General features: G+C 51.2%; 5 protein-coding genes across 5 annotated transcripts; 2 read left to right on the top strand and 3 right to left on the bottom strand.

Moving 5' to 3' along the window:
• Window positions 1–981: 981 nt before the first annotated feature.
• Window positions 982–5963, bottom strand: BKA58DRAFT_433475 (uncharacterized protein; the record flags this gene model as incomplete). Its single annotated transcript, XM_046173192.1, has 2 exons — window positions 982–2327; window positions 2384–5963. The coding sequence occupies 2 exons, from the start codon at window positions 5961–5963 to the stop codon at window positions 982–984; spliced, it is 4926 nt and encodes a 1641-aa protein (XP_046030583.1).
• A 2072-nt stretch (window positions 5964–8035) lies between these two features.
• BKA58DRAFT_433474 (heterokaryon incompatibility protein-domain-containing protein) lies at window positions 8036–11084 on the top strand (the record flags this gene model as incomplete). Its single annotated transcript, XM_046173191.1, has 2 exons — window positions 8036–9057; window positions 9113–11084. The coding sequence occupies 2 exons, from the start codon at window positions 8036–8038 to the stop codon at window positions 11082–11084; spliced, it is 2994 nt and encodes a 997-aa protein (XP_046030582.1).
• A 537-nt stretch (window positions 11085–11621) lies between these two features.
• BKA58DRAFT_407125 (heterokaryon incompatibility protein-domain-containing protein) lies at window positions 11622–12868 on the bottom strand (the record flags this gene model as incomplete). The annotated part of the gene is made up of 3 exons (XM_046172008.1): window positions 11622–11779; window positions 11946–12457; window positions 12504–12868. 3 exons carry the CDS (start codon window positions 12866–12868, stop codon window positions 11622–11624), a joined length of 1035 nt encoding a protein of 344 aa, XP_046030581.1.
• A 368-nt stretch (window positions 12869–13236) lies between these two features.
• BKA58DRAFT_6723 (PhoD-like phosphatase-domain-containing protein) lies at window positions 13237–15263 on the top strand. Its single transcript, XM_046175706.1, has 2 exons — window positions 13237–13368; window positions 13422–15263. The coding sequence occupies exons 1-2, from the start codon at window positions 13291–13293 to the stop codon at window positions 15189–15191; spliced, it is 1848 nt and encodes a 615-aa protein (XP_046030580.1). The 5' UTR covers window positions 13237–13290; the 3' UTR covers window positions 15192–15263.
• BKA58DRAFT_6721 (S-adenosyl-L-methionine-dependent methyltransferase) lies at window positions 15264–16932 on the bottom strand. The gene has a single exon (XM_046175705.1). The coding sequence runs from the start codon at window positions 16866–16868 to the stop codon at window positions 15336–15338; it is 1533 nt and encodes a 510-aa protein (XP_046030579.1). The 5' UTR covers window positions 16869–16932; the 3' UTR covers window positions 15264–15335.
• Window positions 16933–16988: the final 56 nt, after the last annotated feature.

Here is a 16988-nt window from a genome sequence, read left to right as displayed (position 1 = left end):
CACCCTCAGCATCCATGCTCGGCTATCCTGACTAAGTCGCAATAAACACCGTTCTGTCCCCCGACACAACGACCGTTTTACTCCACTTCACCACCCACCCACCGCTCATCCCTTCTCCACTCCACCATCACACGGTCACAGCACCCCACTTACCACCCGATAGACACGAGATGCAGAGAGGAAAGAAAAACCAGCCTCACTCAGGCGATCTCAATATCCGGCCCATCCCTGCCTATAACCCGCTGTCCGGAATTGACGAACAAAAAGGACCCTCACGTCCGACGACGCATGTGACTTGACTCGGTGTTGCCGCACCGCTCCCATCGCTCCCTCTCTTATCTCGCCGTGAAAACCACCGACCCGATCAGATACCCGTCATCTCACGTCTCAAACTTACCAACACCGACCCTTGTGATCGCCTTGTGCCGCTGTACTGTAAGCCTTTCCAGTAAGATTTCTCCGTGTGGTACGTGCGTAGTGTATCCAGGATGTGCCTTAATCTCACGACCACGACCACGACAACGACTACGACTACAATGGGTGGGCTGATTACTGTACTGTGTTGATATGTGCCGTCCTGCCGTGTCGTGCTACGTCGCATTCCGTCGTGTTATGATTGTTCCTTCGTCAACGTGAAACGCGTTAAGTCCGCGAATGCGCGAGATATTTCTGGAAAAGGAAACAGCGACTTGGCGCATGGAAACGGGAAGAAGGAAGATAGGCATACGGAGGAGGACGCAGGAACGTATGATTGTGATAGCGGAGGGAGGATGTATGGCGTGCATGTGGATGTGGTTGTGGGTGCGTATGAAGGCTGTTTGATCGACCGCGAGGGATGCGTGTGGAGATGAGACGGGAGACAGGTGGGGGGGGGAGGTAGGTGATGGGATGATGAGAGAAGGGATGATGAGAGAAGGGAACAGGAACAGGAACATCGTCATGTTTTTGTTTTCGTCATCGCGATTCTATCTACTTGACTCTTTAATCGACGTCTTCGTTCCACGTCAAAGCCGGTAACTTGGTAGCCTGCGCGTCCACCTTTGCTTCCTTCGCCGCAGCAATCAGACCTCGCTGTTCCTGCATTATCAGCCTCACGCTTTCATCCTGACGTGCCATTCTTTCTATCGCTCTGGTCTGGCTGCGCTTCTCTGCCGCCTCTCTGTCTTCGATCAGGTTCCTCTCATGTGCAGCTTCTCGTTGTAGCGCCGTATATCGCCGCTGGTTTTGCTCGTTTTGGGAACTGATCTCTAATTGTTTCAATTGCTGCTGCGAGGTGTACTCGAGCTGTCGTGTTTGCTGCGCGGCATTGTATATAAGTCTATGGCTTTCCTGGATATGGTAACGTTCGGCCTCGCGGTCTAGATTTGAATGTAAGCGTCGCTGTTCTGATGCCCTGCTATCATGTGCGATTTGTTGGTCGTTGAGTCGTTGTGCATTGAAGAGATTCAGGTCAGCTTGTTCTCGGCTTTGTAGCATGTTGTTCCTGTGGTGATTTTGGCTGATTTGCAATTCGTTCTGTGCGTCACGCTGGCGTCGTTGTATCGCACGATGCTCGGCTTGATCAGCGAGGTCTTGCTGTTTCTTCATCTCTTCTAGCTCGCGCGGAAGACCTTTGCAGTCTTGGAGCTGGATTCCTGTCTTCGTGAACCATTTCGTCTTGCACTTGCTTTCCAGGATAGCGATGAGCTGTGGCTTGTAGCAATTTTCATCACTGCAGTAGTACTGCGCGTAGAGATCTGGGGACATGAACCTCCCATGGTCATTTTCGTATACGAATACTTCCGAGTCAGTACGCAGGTCCTTGTATATTTCAGGAAAACGTAACAATGCTCTGGTGATGTCGATTGGATGCTCATTCTCCAGGGCCAGATGTAAAACCGTCTTCCCTTTGGTCCTGAAGCTCAAGTCTGCCGGAGCATTGATGAGCAACTTTATAGTCTCGTATGTCGCAGAAGATTCTTCCCCATTTTTCACGGTAGCCTCTGAGCATAACTCACCCAAAGCTGTTCTTCCTTCGTGAAGATCACAGGCATAATCTGGATCATGGCCCTTTTCCAGTAGCCATTTAAGCATGCCCTTCTGGCAAAGACGTGCTGCCTCATGTAAGCTCCCGTCGTTGGGTTGTGTTCCATTCTCGAGTAGCATGGAGACCGAAATTTCGTCGGTATTTACTGTAGCGTGGAAGAGAGGTGATAGCCCAGATCGATCCACGGCGGAAACGTCGACATTGAGCTCAATCAATCGTCTGAGAATCGCATGTCGGCCACGCTGTGCCGCTAGGGTGATGGCTGAAGCACCTGAATCCTTAGTTGTGAATCCTGGGTTTGCTTCAGATAGTTATTTTCAGAGCTTTTAGATGTGGTCAAAGGAGTAGTGAACTAACCTGATTGTCCTGCTTTCAACAGTGTCAGAATAACGTCGTCACTGACACCTTCTTCTGGTTGTCCAAGCGCCCAAATCACGGGGGTGACAGGCTCGGAGTTCCCACTATCCCTCTCACCACTACGCAACGTTTGCCCAGCGGGGTAGCCATATTCTAATAGCAATCGTACCAAGCCAACTCCCTGGCCGAAACGATGCATAGCATCGAAAATGACGCTCACATCTCGGCGTTTGCTGTTGTAGAACGGCAACGTCACGGTGGTGTAAATGAGTTCAACGAGTCGCTCATAACGTTCCTGCGGGAATTGACCAATAAGCGACTTGATCACGAGATCGAAGTCTGTCTTGGGCTGGAGCAGCGAGCAGAAGATATCCAGGTCCTCGAATTGGCCAGCAAGAGTGAAACAAATGCAAGTCTGGATGGTCACATCTGCGTCATGCTCAAGCAGCACCTGGTAAAAGTCGGATCCATTATGTCGATAACTCTCAAAGCTCTGTAGAAGCGCGCGATCTCTAAGAGATTGACTGATGCCATACTCAAGTAAAGCGATTGCCGCAGACTTAGATTCGGTTGTGCTTTGCATCTTCTGTGAGGTTAACATATTTTCGAACGCTTGATCTCGAGCGCTGTAATCTGGTCCTTTCAAGAGCAGAGCCCGTAATATGGACGTGTTGAATGTGTTCGCGGCGAGAACTAGCGCCGCATCGATTTCTGCATGCCTGTTAGAGCTGTGAAGCAGTAGAAGATCAAGAAAATGTGAATCCTGGTTCTCGATTGCCTTTTGTGCCGCTGCCGCCCATACTGCTCTGTCGAGACCGTTGCCGATGAAAAGCTGAGCAAAGGCAAGTCGCAGATCCCTTTCAAGATCGAGGCAGGCTGTGAACGCATGCGAGCATGTTTCCCGTGTCGGTGGCCGTGCTTTGAGTAAGAACTGAGTTGTAGAAACATCATTGTCTCGTATCAACGATAAGAGCGTCGGTACCTCGACTCTTGGCTTGTGACGGCATAACATTGCGAGGAGAATTTTATCTTTATTACCCTTGGTAACTGCGTGAGTCAAAGCGTAGGTGATGGTTTCCCTAGAAACGAGATTCGTGGTAAGTAGACATTGGAATAATTTGATCCTGTGGGTTTCTTGAGTTTGCGCGTGGCAGGCGACTTTGAAAGATCTGTCGACCGTCGAAGCGACTGGTCCATATGCAAGTAGCACGGCTACCATTTGTATGTTACCAAGATCTGTCGCCGAGATCAGTATTGAGCCTTGCTCATGATTGACGTCAGCTTTGTAGTGGAGGAGAAGGCGTGGGATGGTCAGATCGTCTTGGTTCGAGTTTATCGTTTCGGCAAGCGCGTTGTTTATGTCTTTCCCGTTGAACCCCGCTTCAAGAATAAGCCGGAAGAGTTCATGCCGATGACTCAAAGGACAGTTCAGTTTCCTTGCTGAAGTGAAAGCTGTGCGCAATGCCGTCTCAAGAGGGCTCTGTGCTAGCAACAATCGCAGATAGCCCAGTGACTTGGACCGTGATACGATCTCAATCGCTTTCGAGAAGGCCATGCCCTCGTTGCGATTCACGTCCGCCCCATTCTCCAAAAGAATCCGTACTATTTCATCCTGACCACCAGAAGGGCCTTCGGTGAGTTCTGCTATCAATGCATCACCAGTGACATTGGTAAAGGCTTTGCAGTGATGCAATAGGATAATCAGTTTGGACTGATCGATCCTTGAAGTTTTAATAGCAGGTTGAATAGCGTGGCCGAATGAGCTCTCGTTGATTCTGTCTGTGGTGCAGATCGATGTAAGAATTTCATCATTCGTCAATCTGATGGCTTCCTGAATGGGTTGACCGTTGTTGTAGTTGACTTCGGTGCCATACTGCAGTAATAGCCTGACAATCGTTGCATTCTTATCATCGTCGGCAGCGCGAATTGCAGAGACCAGAGTTTGAGCGACTGTGTCGTCACTGCAGTCTGCTCCACGCTGCAGAAGGACCTCCATAGTCTTGACGAGATCGCTGTGGACCGACTTTGCCCGGGAGTGGTACAAATGCTGTATCGTATAGGATAGTAGTTGGGGCATCGCACCACGCTCTGGCGCGGCGAGTAGATTGACCATCGTTAAGCTGCCATCCTGTGCCGCGCTGAGCAGACAGTTTTCGCCGCCCTTGTAATAGTTCACAGATGCTGCCCCTTCGAGTAACATGCTGACAATGCTGAAATCACAGATTGATGGATTTGTGACCACATCAAGCAGAGCCTGGTCGACAAAGGGGCCCTTTACGCCTTTTTGGAGCAAAAGCTGTACTGCTTGACGTCTTTTGTTCTTGCTGCTCAATCCAAGAGCCTGTGGGAGTACGGTTGCGAGAACTGTATTCGTGGATGTACTGCCGCGAAATGCTGCACTTTCGACGCTTAGTAAGACTTTAAGTAACTTTGTATCGTGCCGTTTAAGCGCAAATCGAATGGAAATAGCGTTTTCGAAGTCAATAGATACTCCATATTCACACAGGAGTGCAATCATTCGATCATAGTCTTTCTTTACAGCCCAGTAGAGTAAAGAGCCCAAGGCTATGGCCTGAGCTCCAGCTTTGAGTAACAATTCAGACATGTGGAGCACATCTTCTTCCGGCAGGGTAGTGGATAGTTTCTCCATAGCTGTTGTTGCATCGATCGCGGAGATTTGATTGTACCTGATGAGAAGTGCAACGAGAGATGTGTCGTTGGCACTCATCGCAATTCTGAGAAGACTTCCCAGAGATGACCGTGGAATGTCGACACCAGCTAAGAGAAGGATATTCACCATGCCAAGCCTGATTGAATCTTTGTAGACTGAATCAGTGCAAGCGTCCTTGATGGCTCTGCGCAAGGTCGCGTCTGATATTGAGGGGGTAGAGATCAAGAGGATGGTCATTCGAAGGTCTGACTGCTGGATAGCGCGCTTGATAGGAAGGCCACGTGAATGATTGACATCAGCCCCGAATGTGAGTAAAAGATGGGCCATTTCCAAGTCTCTGCTCTGGACAGATGCGGCCAACGCATCATCTCTTTCCAGCTGATCCACCGGGTGGTGAGGCGAGCTCAGAAGCAATTCCGTCCATTGCATATCTCCGTTGATTGATCTGTTCATGAACTCTTGGCGACAAGTATTGATATCGGCACCGTATCGAAGTAGCCTTGTGACCATAGCTTTAGAGCCTTTGCTAATAGCAATTGCCAAAGCATCATCGAGAGTACACTGGTCAGGTTCTCGGCTAGCCAGGAGTTGTACATGATCCTCAAGATCTTTCTCGGTGGCCAATTGGAGCCACATACTTGGCTTAACGTTGCCATCGGGGTCGGACCGTTTGAAACCCAGGACTTTCGTCGGTGCTGTATTGCAAATATCGATGTCGAGCACTGGATGGTCTTGAAAGTCGATGATTGCTTGAATGAGACCAACCGATCGCTTGGTTTGCAGCAGATGTTCTACCGCATCTTGACGTTCCTGGAGAGTGAAAGTTTTGTTGATCTTCTGGATGCGCGAGGTACTTAGTAGTCCAAATTTTGCTCTCTTACTCTTCGATGGCTCGACTTTGCCGCCCATGGGATCATGTCTTCTTTGCAGCAAGTACGTATGTGCGTCTTCTAGGTCTTCGGGGCCTATGAAGTCCGGAGGAGGCTGTCTCGGTCTTGGCAGACAAGAGGGTCTTTCGAGTCGGGCAACGCCATGTTCTTCAGCGTACTTCGCTATACCATGTGTGTCGCGCATTTCAGTGTAGTGCAGCCATAAAGGTGCGAATCATACGTGCTGGAGAAGTGAAGTATTGTTGCACTAGAATGGGATTTGCCGCCAGTTTATGAGAAGCAGCACCCGATGGGCTGAAATCCTAGCCTGATGCGTGCCATGCGCATCGGGCTGAAGTTCCATTTGCCTTGTACGGCCACGCCTCACACCGCGAAAGACGAAATATGGCGTGGATGGAACTGGTCATGTATGGGTGTAAGCTGCTTGTCATTGGCATCGTCTTAGGAGGAGAATTTAAAATTCCGCCTAACTGATGTGTACACAGCCATAAAGATGGTAGCTGCTCGTGAGCTGGACCCGCAACCTTGGAGTCAGTTCTTTGCACTGCCTCTTGACGCATGCGAAGGCTACTTGCCATGTGTATGGCCAATACGGGTGCGGACACATCTTCTAGTGATGACTGCTGCCTGACTACCTGCAGGCGCCGGAAATGGACGTGAAGGCGTTCTGCACCGCCATTTGATACCGTCCAGATACACCAATAACCACGAGCGCATTGAAATTCCCTTCAGAGTGAGGCATCATCCGACTGGTAGCTGCTGTTTGGAAGCATTGAGGGGCTGCAGCTGATCGCGAAGGTGGAGGTTGGTGGCGGCTTATCGGCGTCCAGCGGAGACACGATCGGGCTCGGCTTGGCAACCTTGGAAGCGTCGCTCTTGTACAGATACCTATGCCCGCGGATACCCACTCAACATCTCGGACTTCTCGCAGTGCGCGTTCACTTCACCTAGTTTGATACATACTTTTGTCTATTTTCTTCCCTCTGAGCGAATGCCACATCATCGCAGCAGCCACAGTTAGACCATTATACGAGTTCATGCGCCACCCAGGCGCTTTGCGGCGTTCATCTCAAGGAGATTGGGATGTAAAGATCTGGTGACTGCTCACTTTACAGCTCAATACAGTGATACGAGGACTTCTTTGATAATGAGCTTGCATCAGCTTCAAGATCATTCTGTTCAGTCAAGTCGCTGCCGCGCTTGTCTGAAAGAAAGTTGCTAATACTAATGAGTGGGCAGGATGCATATCCTTATGGCTGGCATTCTCAGCTGGGACCGTCGTGCTCAAGACCGGGGAATTTGCTGAGGAACCATGGCGATGATTCACTCAGTTCCTATCTGCCTAGAAGGGCATCTTCGTCGGCGAAAGACTCAAGAGGGATACAAACCGACATCCGCTTCCCTTCGCCACTGGCGAAAAAAACATTCTCTGCTTACGACAAGCTGCGATCAGCACCCATAGAGCTTGCGGATGGAAACACCGTCGCACAGCACACTTTCGGGCGCGAGAGGGCGATACCCTGCCGAACTATCCCAACTGAGACACGAACGGTGTCTTCGAACCCGCGGGCAGACGCTCCGTCTGAGAACTTGTCAGCGCCACAGGGAAAGAAGCTGCTCGGAGACATGCTCTACCCAAACATGCTCGAAACGAATTACGGGAACGTAACTCAATACTCAGTACCTGCATGGATGGCACCACCTGGTGTTCAGGCAGGAGCAGCATCTTCATACCAGCCTTATTTTCAACGACCATGTCCTCCACCATACCCTGTCACGCCTGAATTACGACCTATCTCGCATGGTGGCAACTGTATATATTCCACAATAGGAATATCCTCTCATTCGTTGCACAATGGACTTTCTAATCGACAAAGTCGTAGCTCGTCTCCTTTTAGTCTGGCGAGGGAAATTTCCAAACCGAGCTATGAAATAGACGGGCAAGAAATTACACCAAAGACAGCACCAAAGACTGCTGCTACATTCAATCGACCCCACCAGCCTCCAAATAAGTCACATTCATCCATACAATGCCCCGAGGAAGCCTCGCATGAATTTGTACATCTACCTCACCCAACCGAACTCGCCGAGATGGACCGACACGAGCCAACCTTCGCGAAGATACGAGACAGGTCATACAGTCTGGAAGAAAGCGAGGATGTTTCAGTCACTCTCTCATGCGATTTAGTAAGCTTGGATCAAGACTCTCCATTACTTGGATCTGGACATCTCGGAGATGTAAAAATACCCAGATTCCATCACCATGCTCAAGATCAAGAATCTTTCCAACCCGCGCAGAAAAGTACTGAGGAACACGATAGTTTCTACACACCTGCAAACGGTAAATTCTACCTCGCCAGGCCCTACACCCAGCTCAAATCGCAGCTCAAAGAGTTCAGATTGCTCCGAGTGCACCCGCGACAACCGTTGTGGCAGCATTATGACAAAAACACGAGTTGGAACGCGAGCCATGCGTCCAAGCTGAATAGAAACCAGGAAATACTTGCATGTGAAATGGAGAAGACTTCGCTTATGAGGGTCGGCGACAACTATACCACTCTGTCGTACTGTGCAGGTGATCCGCACAAGACAGCTATAATTCTTGTTGATGGTATCCCCTTCAATGCGTTTGCGAACCTAGAGCACGCGATCGACAGGCTATGGGCTCACTGGACGTCCACTCACCCCAGGGAAGAACCGCTACTGTTATGGGCTGATCAGATTAGTATTAACCAAAGCGACAAAGATGAACGCTCACAGCAGGTTCAGATCATGCGCGACATCTATCGCCGAAGTTCCGAGACCTATGTCTGCTTGTCTGTTCCAACTATCAAAGATTGCTTATCGTGGACGCCTGGAATCCTTGCCTGCTCCAACCTAAAGGATGCGATGCCGTCGCGTAGGGAGGCAGACCAGGGCGTGAAATTATTGCAACATTTATTGCTAGAGCTTCTCAGAGGGGGGAACAAAGGCGCAAAGTCACGCGCGATCGCATCCGAGCCTACAGCTGTCGTTGACTTGGTTCCAAATGATGAAGAGTCATTAGGTGGAGTTTCTATCACGACTTTCCAAACTAGTTTAGCATCATTCATCACCAACTCGTGGTGGCGAAGGTATGTATGAGTGTGTCAAACTAGCTTCGAGTGGTACCTTACACTGACCGAATAGATCTTGGGTATACCAAGAGTTTCTCTCTGCCAACTCTATCTACTTCATGTCGGGATCTATCACCTTACGATGGCACGACTTATCTCCACTCGTCGAGTTCGTCTGCAATGGGCTGGAACAGTTCACAGAAGATGTTCGTAAGCACTTTGAGTCACAGGTGACCGAGGAGATGGAATCCAAGCATCGCGAAGAGCTGGAGATTGAACGAAGTCTATGGAGAGAAGAGAAAGAAAGGCTGCTGCGAAAGAAACAGCAGAGACTTCGAGAAGAACAAGAGAGAAAACGTACCTTTGAAGAGGCAAAGCGGCATAAGCAGTATGAAGAACAACAGAAAAGGCGCAAGGCCGAAGAGCACATGGCAGCCCAAATTCGGTTGCAGGAGCGTGAGGAGAGATACAGGCAAGAGCAAAGACGTTACGATGAAGAAAGTTTATCGCAGTGGAACGCAGCATGCGAGCAGCAGCGACATCAAAGGAAGGAGTTTGAGAAAAAACAGCGTGACGATGTGTTCCAAGAGAGAGTTCGCCTGAGCTACCAGATGAAATCTATTACAAAGGTTCTGCATCCAATGAAGGTCGTGCGACTTCATCGGCGGCTCAAAAAGCTTGGTCGCTTCGGGCTCGAAGTCATGAAGCCTATAGACGACCAAATACAGATAGTCAAGCAAGCTGCAGCGATTGGACGCAGCGCCAAGGCCGAGAAGAAACTCAATCAGAGGTGTGGATGGCGATTGCACGCACCAGAACGCGTTCATGCCCTCCACACATTGGACAAAGTGCCCGAAATGTCGAACGACTTTGTACCCAGCACAATTACACCGCCCATGAAACCAAAGTTGTCGCTGTCACTTCTAACCCCGCATCTCATCCAAGGTGAGAATTCGACAGACTCACAGAGCAGTCGCATATACCACGCAAGTAATGCTCGAGAAGTGCGTTCTGCAGATCGACAGCTCGGATCGAGAACGGCAGCGATTCGAGCTTGGGACCGCTACCCGACACCAGTACCACCTTCAAACCCGGAAGCGAACGTGGAAGATGCCAGACTGTCGCCAATATCTTCACACGACGCAAGCGAAATCATCGAGGAAGAAGCCTTGCCCGACCGCCGAGACATCAGTCGTGTGAGACTAGGGGGTCAAGAGATCGAACGACGCGATAAAATCACTCGCTTGCAGGATGAATTCCGTCGGCTCGACAGATCCGCACTGGCATCAATCGTCAAAGGGAAGAAGGACTTCCGGCGCCATTCCGATTTGGTGGTTCTTCTGCAACACTCTCGGAATTGCTTAGCATCAGACTCTCGTGATAGGATCTATGCATTCATTGGACTCGCAGAACCCGGCTACAATATTATACCCAGCTACGAAGGTACTAATAAGCTAGAGCATGTCTTGATCCAGACTGCTAAGAGCATCATACGTCGCGACAAGTCACTCCGTGTTCTCGAGCATGTACATCGTGGTCGCGCGAATCTAGGCGTAAGACTACCTTCGTGGGTTCCAGACTGGACGAGCAAAGAGACGATGTATGGCATTGATAACCATGAGTGGGACAAGGCGACTCCCTTCAATGCGGGTAACGACACCAATGCACTCTACCAGTTCCAGAGCCATGCCGAAGATGACTTGTACGAGTATCTGAACGTCAAGGGTGTGGTTGTGGGCGAGATCGAAAGGATTGAGGAGCCGAAGTTTGATCATGTGTCTTCGCTTATACTGTCCGGTGGAGCTTGGGTCTTTGGTCCAAGGGCTGCTCGGGAAGGTGACGAGGTTTGGGTTATGTATGGCGCGAGAAGACCGGCAGTGCTAAGAAATGAGGGCGTAGACAGATACAGTTATCTTGGCGATGCTGTGATATGTGAGGATACTGAGTATACCGGACATGATGCTTTCTCGGCTATCATGTATGGACAGTTGGTGGAGGATGTGAACTCAGGAAAAGCTACGGCGAGCGAGGCCTGGCTTGTATAGTACATGTACATCAGCAATCTGTAACCTCGACCTAGTAATCCCTGAACTCAGGCCAGTCCTGTGTGACTCGCTCTAGCACATCGATGCTGTCGATTTCCTCCGCCGTCAGAGTGACGATGTTATGCAGTGTGCTTTCAATCTTTATGGCCAGGCTACGAGGTGTTTGAGGTATATCGAAGCGGATAAATTGGTGTCTGGGTATCTTTTCCGCTGCGAACCATTTGGATATGGCAGCCGTGGTTGGCTCCTCTTCCAAGATCCACCGGTGTATCTTGTCAATGCTTTCTGCGTATTCTAGACGGCTTATGAGTCCGAATGAAGCACGGTCAATAGCGTCGAGCTGTATGTGAGACCATCCCAAGGCATACAGGGTAAATTCAAGTGTTGTGGCCTTCTCAGTGACAGTTCCATCGGAGGATTTGGCAACGTAACTGAACTCATATTGTAGGTTCAGTTGGAACGTATCCCAACGCGAGTCGCCAGACACGAAGAACAGCCGGTCTTCTTCGTCCCAGCGATCAGCTGGCCACATCTTCATTAACTTGAACGTCGATGGAAGCTTGATACGAACGGGAGATTGTCGCATGAAGTGTAGTAACCGTCCTGCGTCCTGGAACCTTGCCGATGGATCCAACCACTCCGAGAACCTTGGAATTGCCGGTATGGCGGTAAGGAGGTATCGCTCGACAGGTCGCCTCTCTGAGAAGGCGCCAGTAGCATACTCCAAAAGATCGTATGGCCCCTCCCTCAAGTACATTTCTGGTCCAACTTTGCGCAGTCTTAGTGCCAAGTGTTTCCCCGTAACGGCCGAGTAGCTGTTCAACTGCATAACATAGCCGTAGTCTTGTGCCCAAAGGTTACGCAAGCGCGTCTTGATGCCGACATTGGTGATCGCAAATTCATGCGCCTCCCTCCTGTACATGCGTTCCACAAGATAACCATTGAAGAAGTCCTTTGGTGATCGCGCGAGGACACCGGTAAGCGTCCATCTATCAATTCCGGGAGGCCGCGGACACTGCCAAGCAAATATACTGAGATCGGCTTTCGAACGAATGATTTCCTCCTGAAGTCTCTGGAAAGCTTTCTCTGCCTCGCCGTACAGTAATGGAAGGTTGACGTCGAAGATTCCAAGAAGGCAATATGCCATGTCTTCAGTCCGCGTAGTTTCTCTCTTAGCCGCCCAGGACATCCTTGCCGCCACTGATACTAGGTCCAATGACTGTTCATGCATCAGGATTTCTGCGCCAATGCCAGTAATAGTCGACAAGCCATCAATCAGATTCGTTTTGAGTCCGATGAAATTCCATTTGGCATCATAGAATTGAATGTCGCGTGGCGCAATCAGTTCTTGGAGAGTCCAGCCACGCGTGAACCTAGTATGCTTAGTACAAGAAGTGTGGATGAAATGTTCGAGCGTACCAGCGGCATTTCGGTAAATCGACGCTTGTCGCTGTAGTTGGAGCCAGGTCTTCTAGATGAACATAACAGACTTTTGCATCTCTGTACCATCGATACATGGAATTGATAGCTTCCGTCAGCTCAGCGCTACTGCTTTTGTCAATGCAGCAGGTATCGATCCAGCAATGCGTTATACCGGCCTTTTCCGCAATTTTACATGTCATGAGGATTTTCTTGTAGCCTCTCATGGAGGCATCGCGGGTTTCAACATAGTCCCTGTAAGTTACCTCCTCATCGCCCCAGGTGTGAGAAAGAATTGCATATGTGGGGATTGATGTGCCGATGAACTCTTCGAACTTCCGAGTGCTTGTGTTGATGAGACGCATGTTGCATGTCGGGGGCGAAGATTTGAGGAGCGGGGAAAGAAGACGTGCCAGTATCTCAGCCTGACGGGTAGAGTAGCTGAAGATGCATGTCGCTTAACTCAGCCCGGGCATGCATCCTCAGATGGGCAAGACGCGTCTTTTTTTTTTTTTGTGTCAGGCCCATGGATGATACCTAGGTGACGATGAGATAGAGAAGACGAGGGATACTGCATCGCTGATGGCTGTAGTTCGTGGTGAGAGTGAATGACAAAGTCACACGTTCACAGACGCGTGCGCAGTACCGCTAGCTACTTTCGTCGTTAGTGCCAACGACGTCATGGTAATTCGCGTTTGGCGTGACGACGGCTCCACTTTCACAAGCTTCGAGACGCGCATCTCTCTCCATCAAACCTCTGCCGAGTGATGCTTGTCGCTTAGCAAACATGGCATCTGCGAGCGATGTCCTTACCCTCATTAGCTCTTTGACACTCCGTCTGAGCATATGGATCTTTCTGCGATGGGTATGTATGAGGAGAGAACGAGTATCTGATGCATGTAGCTGACCGTTCTGCAGATACCCACAACAATCGTACCTGCACTTGCGACTGCCCTCACGCTCGTCTACATCCCCTCCTTCTTCACCAGCTTCCAGGACACGGCGCAGTACAAGGTCATATCCGATGAACTTGACATCATCGTGAAAGAGACCGTTGGCGGACGCGGCGATGACTCCAGCGAAGAAGTACAGCTCATTGACGGTGCCGATGATGGGCCACTCAAAGAGCTTGACGTCCAGGAGACTGTCCAGTATGAGGAAAGGGAGCCTAAGGTGCTGCGTACACTACTCACTGGGCTTCCAAGTCCTTCTTCGGCCATGTGGAGCTGGATCACCTTTGGCATCAACATGGCTCTGATTGCAATGGCCTTAGACGTCGTCTATCGCGCTCCGATACTCCACCAATGCCACGATGCGAGCTTTGCACGCGTCGGCTACGTGTCGGAAAACAGCGCAAAGATCTTGGTGCGAGAGCCGTACGCCTTTGACGTGAAGGTCCTCTATCGCTCCATCGATGGAACAGAACGATCGTGGATGCACAAGACCCATCGCGCCAGCCAACCCGAGTATTGGCTCACCAACGAGACCGACTTCACAACCGTCATGAACATCGAACACCTCCGACCCGATCTGCCTTACGAGTACATCGTTGAGACTTCGCGCGGGAACATATCAGGCACCTTCACGACCGCACCGAAACCAGGACGCATATCGATGCTTAAGGACAACAAATATACTTTCGTGCACTCGAGCTGCATCAAGCCCCGTGTCCCTTACACGCCCTTCCAGCACCCTCTCGAATTCCCCGGCATGAAACACCTAGCGCGCTGGCTGCCAGAGCTCAAGCCATACTTCATGCTGTTCCTCGGCGACTTCATCTACGTGGACGTGCCACATCGCCAAGGTAGCGATGTCGAGACATACAGACGCGAGTACCGACAGGTGTACTCTTCACCGTCATGGCCGGCTGTGAGCGAAAACCTGCCATGGATTCATGTCATTGACGACCATGAGATTCACAACGACTGGAACAGCAACATGACCGGTGTAGCAGTTCCAGCCTACGACGCCTTCACGCACTACAACGCCGCGCCCAACCCTCCTCCTCATCGCGAAGGCGTCACATACTTCTCTTTCACACAAGGTCCAGCAGAGTTCTTCCTCCTCGACACGCGACGATACCGTACCCCCGCGAGCAAAGATGCATCCGACCCCACGAAGACTATGCTCGGTGCCCAGCAACTCTCGGATCTACTCGATTGGATACACAAATTGCCGCCTCCGGGTGTTCACTGGAAATTCATTGTAACTGGTACACCCTTCACAAAGAACTGGCAATTCGGCTCGGAAGACACATGGGGCGGACATCTGTATGAGCGCAGACGTATCCTGGAAGCTGCATGGGACCTCTCTTCCACGCACGATATCGGCGTCGTAGTCCTCAGCGGTGACCGTCACGAATTTGCTGCTACCTCTTTTCCACCACCGAAGGATGGCAAGTGGCCTACGAGCGCTACGGTACATGAGTTCAGCACTAGCCCGCTGAGCATGTTCTATCTACCGTTCCGAACCTACAAGGAGACAGATGATGAGGACGTATGCCTCAAGTATCTTCCCGACGGTAACAGCAAGTTTGGTGCTGTGGAGATTACCACACCTGAACACGGAGAGCAGAGCTTTGTCAACTACAGGTTGTTCATCGATGGGAACGAGGCTTGGACGCACAGTATCAGCACGCCACCAGGGAGGAGTGGTAGCCATCGGGCAAAGGATGCTGTCTGGGGATAGTGGGTGTCCGCAAATGGCAGGGTCGAAGGTGTCCGTGTTAGTCTTAGGCAAATGTCTTATTCTAGGAACGAGGAACAGAGCTCCTGTTTCGAGGAATAGTATTCGTAATTTGGGTATCTTCCATTGATATCATATGCTCATATCTCAACCCCACTTCCTCTTCGCCTTCTCCTCGTCTTCCTTGGTCCACTCCCGTGGTAGTACGGCGAAGACAAGATACGAAGTATGCGTCTTGAGCTCCGGCTCCGTCCTGTGCACCAGCCTGCCCTCCTTGAACAATGTCCGGCTCTCCATGTCCTTCTTCGACTGAGCAAGCCTATCATGTTTGCTCGGAGGTACGCCTTCCATCTTCTTCTTCTTGCCCTGGCCCACGCCGTCTTTATCCACATTCTCCCCCCGTTTCCGCGCCTCAGCCTTCCGCATGACTTCTTCCTGCTTCTCACGCTGCATGCTGTGGAATACTGCCGCGCGACCTTCCACGTCCCGGAGTCTTTGTACCGCTTCTTGGACATTGGCGGGATGCGCATTACCTCCACGGACACCTTCTTCTTGCAGACCAACGCGCTCACGACGTACATCGAGGCGCTTGGCATTGATCTCTACCATGTCTATTTCTACCCAGCCGAGGGTACGGAGGGCGGAGACGGTCTTTGTGACTTGTTCAATGCAGGGCGAGAACGTGCAGATGCGGACTGCGTTGCGCGGGTTGAGGGGGCTGCGGAAGGGTTTCGAGGAGGAAGTACTTGGCGGTGGTGCCTCGGTTGCGGGTTCGTCTGGTGTGGATGGGTCTGAAGCGACGGACTTCAATGCGGCGGAAGAGGGAGGGGAGCGCGTGAGATGTTTGAGGGCGTGCCACGGCGCTGGCAGATCGAGGAATATGCAATCGGCATCTGGGCCAGTCGCATCTTCGAGATTGAAACCGTCATTGTACACGTCGCGATGTGTTACTGTGACCAGAGGATCCAGGCCATGATCCTTGATCTCGAGCTGTAGCTGCTGTGCGCGCGGTTCGTGGTACTCAAAGCTGTATACGCCGCCAGTCCGCGTCTTGCGCTTCCTCTTCTTGGACATGCCTACTGCATTCTCCTCGTCGCCGTTTGTCTCTGGCTCAGTAGCTTGTGTCCCAGGGTAGCCATTGTAGACGGCTCGTACGGACGCATGCGTGAAACTTCCGCTGCCCGCGCCAGCCTCAATAATGTGGTCGCCCGGTCTTGCGCGCAGTCTCTGCAAGATGTAACTGTAATCGGGCGTGTATACGACTTGCGTACGATGCGGTAACGATATCGTCCACATCTCTGGCGTAGGTGGTATGAGATGCGCAAAACCACTACTCGCAGCGGCAGCCTTCACTATGTCCTTCTTCGCCGTATCCAGCTCGGCGACTGGTGTGCCCTCTCCTTCATCTTTGGTGTCTCTCTTGCGCTTCTTGTTTTTCCCGCGCGATCCGGTGTCAACGAGTGACGCGAGGATTTGTGTACCCCAGGGCTGCCCGACAAGCGTACTATGTGGGAACGAGCCGAATCGTGTGTTCTCAACCTTGCCTTCAGGATAGTCGGAATCGGCTTCGGGTGTCAAGACGGCAGGAATAAGTTGATCGCGGCGCAATTGCAATATACCAAGGTTGTTTGCTGTCGCACAAGTCCCCGGGTCAAGGAACGGGGAGGGTGTCGTCGCCATGGGTGTAGGAAGTCGCGACAGACCAAAGATGTGGAGATGATGCGATCGCGACTCGGAGCTCCAGAGAACAAAAAGATATTCAGCGGGGAGCTTTCGAAGACGCTATTGGAGGGGAATGCC

The sequence above is a fragment of the Alternaria rosae genome (genome assembly GCF_020736505.1).
Source record: "Alternaria rosae strain MPI-PUGE-AT-0040 chromosome Unknown BKA58scaffold_1, whole genome shotgun sequence".
Classification (NCBI taxonomy): domain Eukaryota; kingdom Fungi; phylum Ascomycota; class Dothideomycetes; order Pleosporales; family Pleosporaceae; genus Alternaria; species Alternaria rosae.
This window is presented reverse-complemented; position numbering and strand designations above follow the sequence as displayed.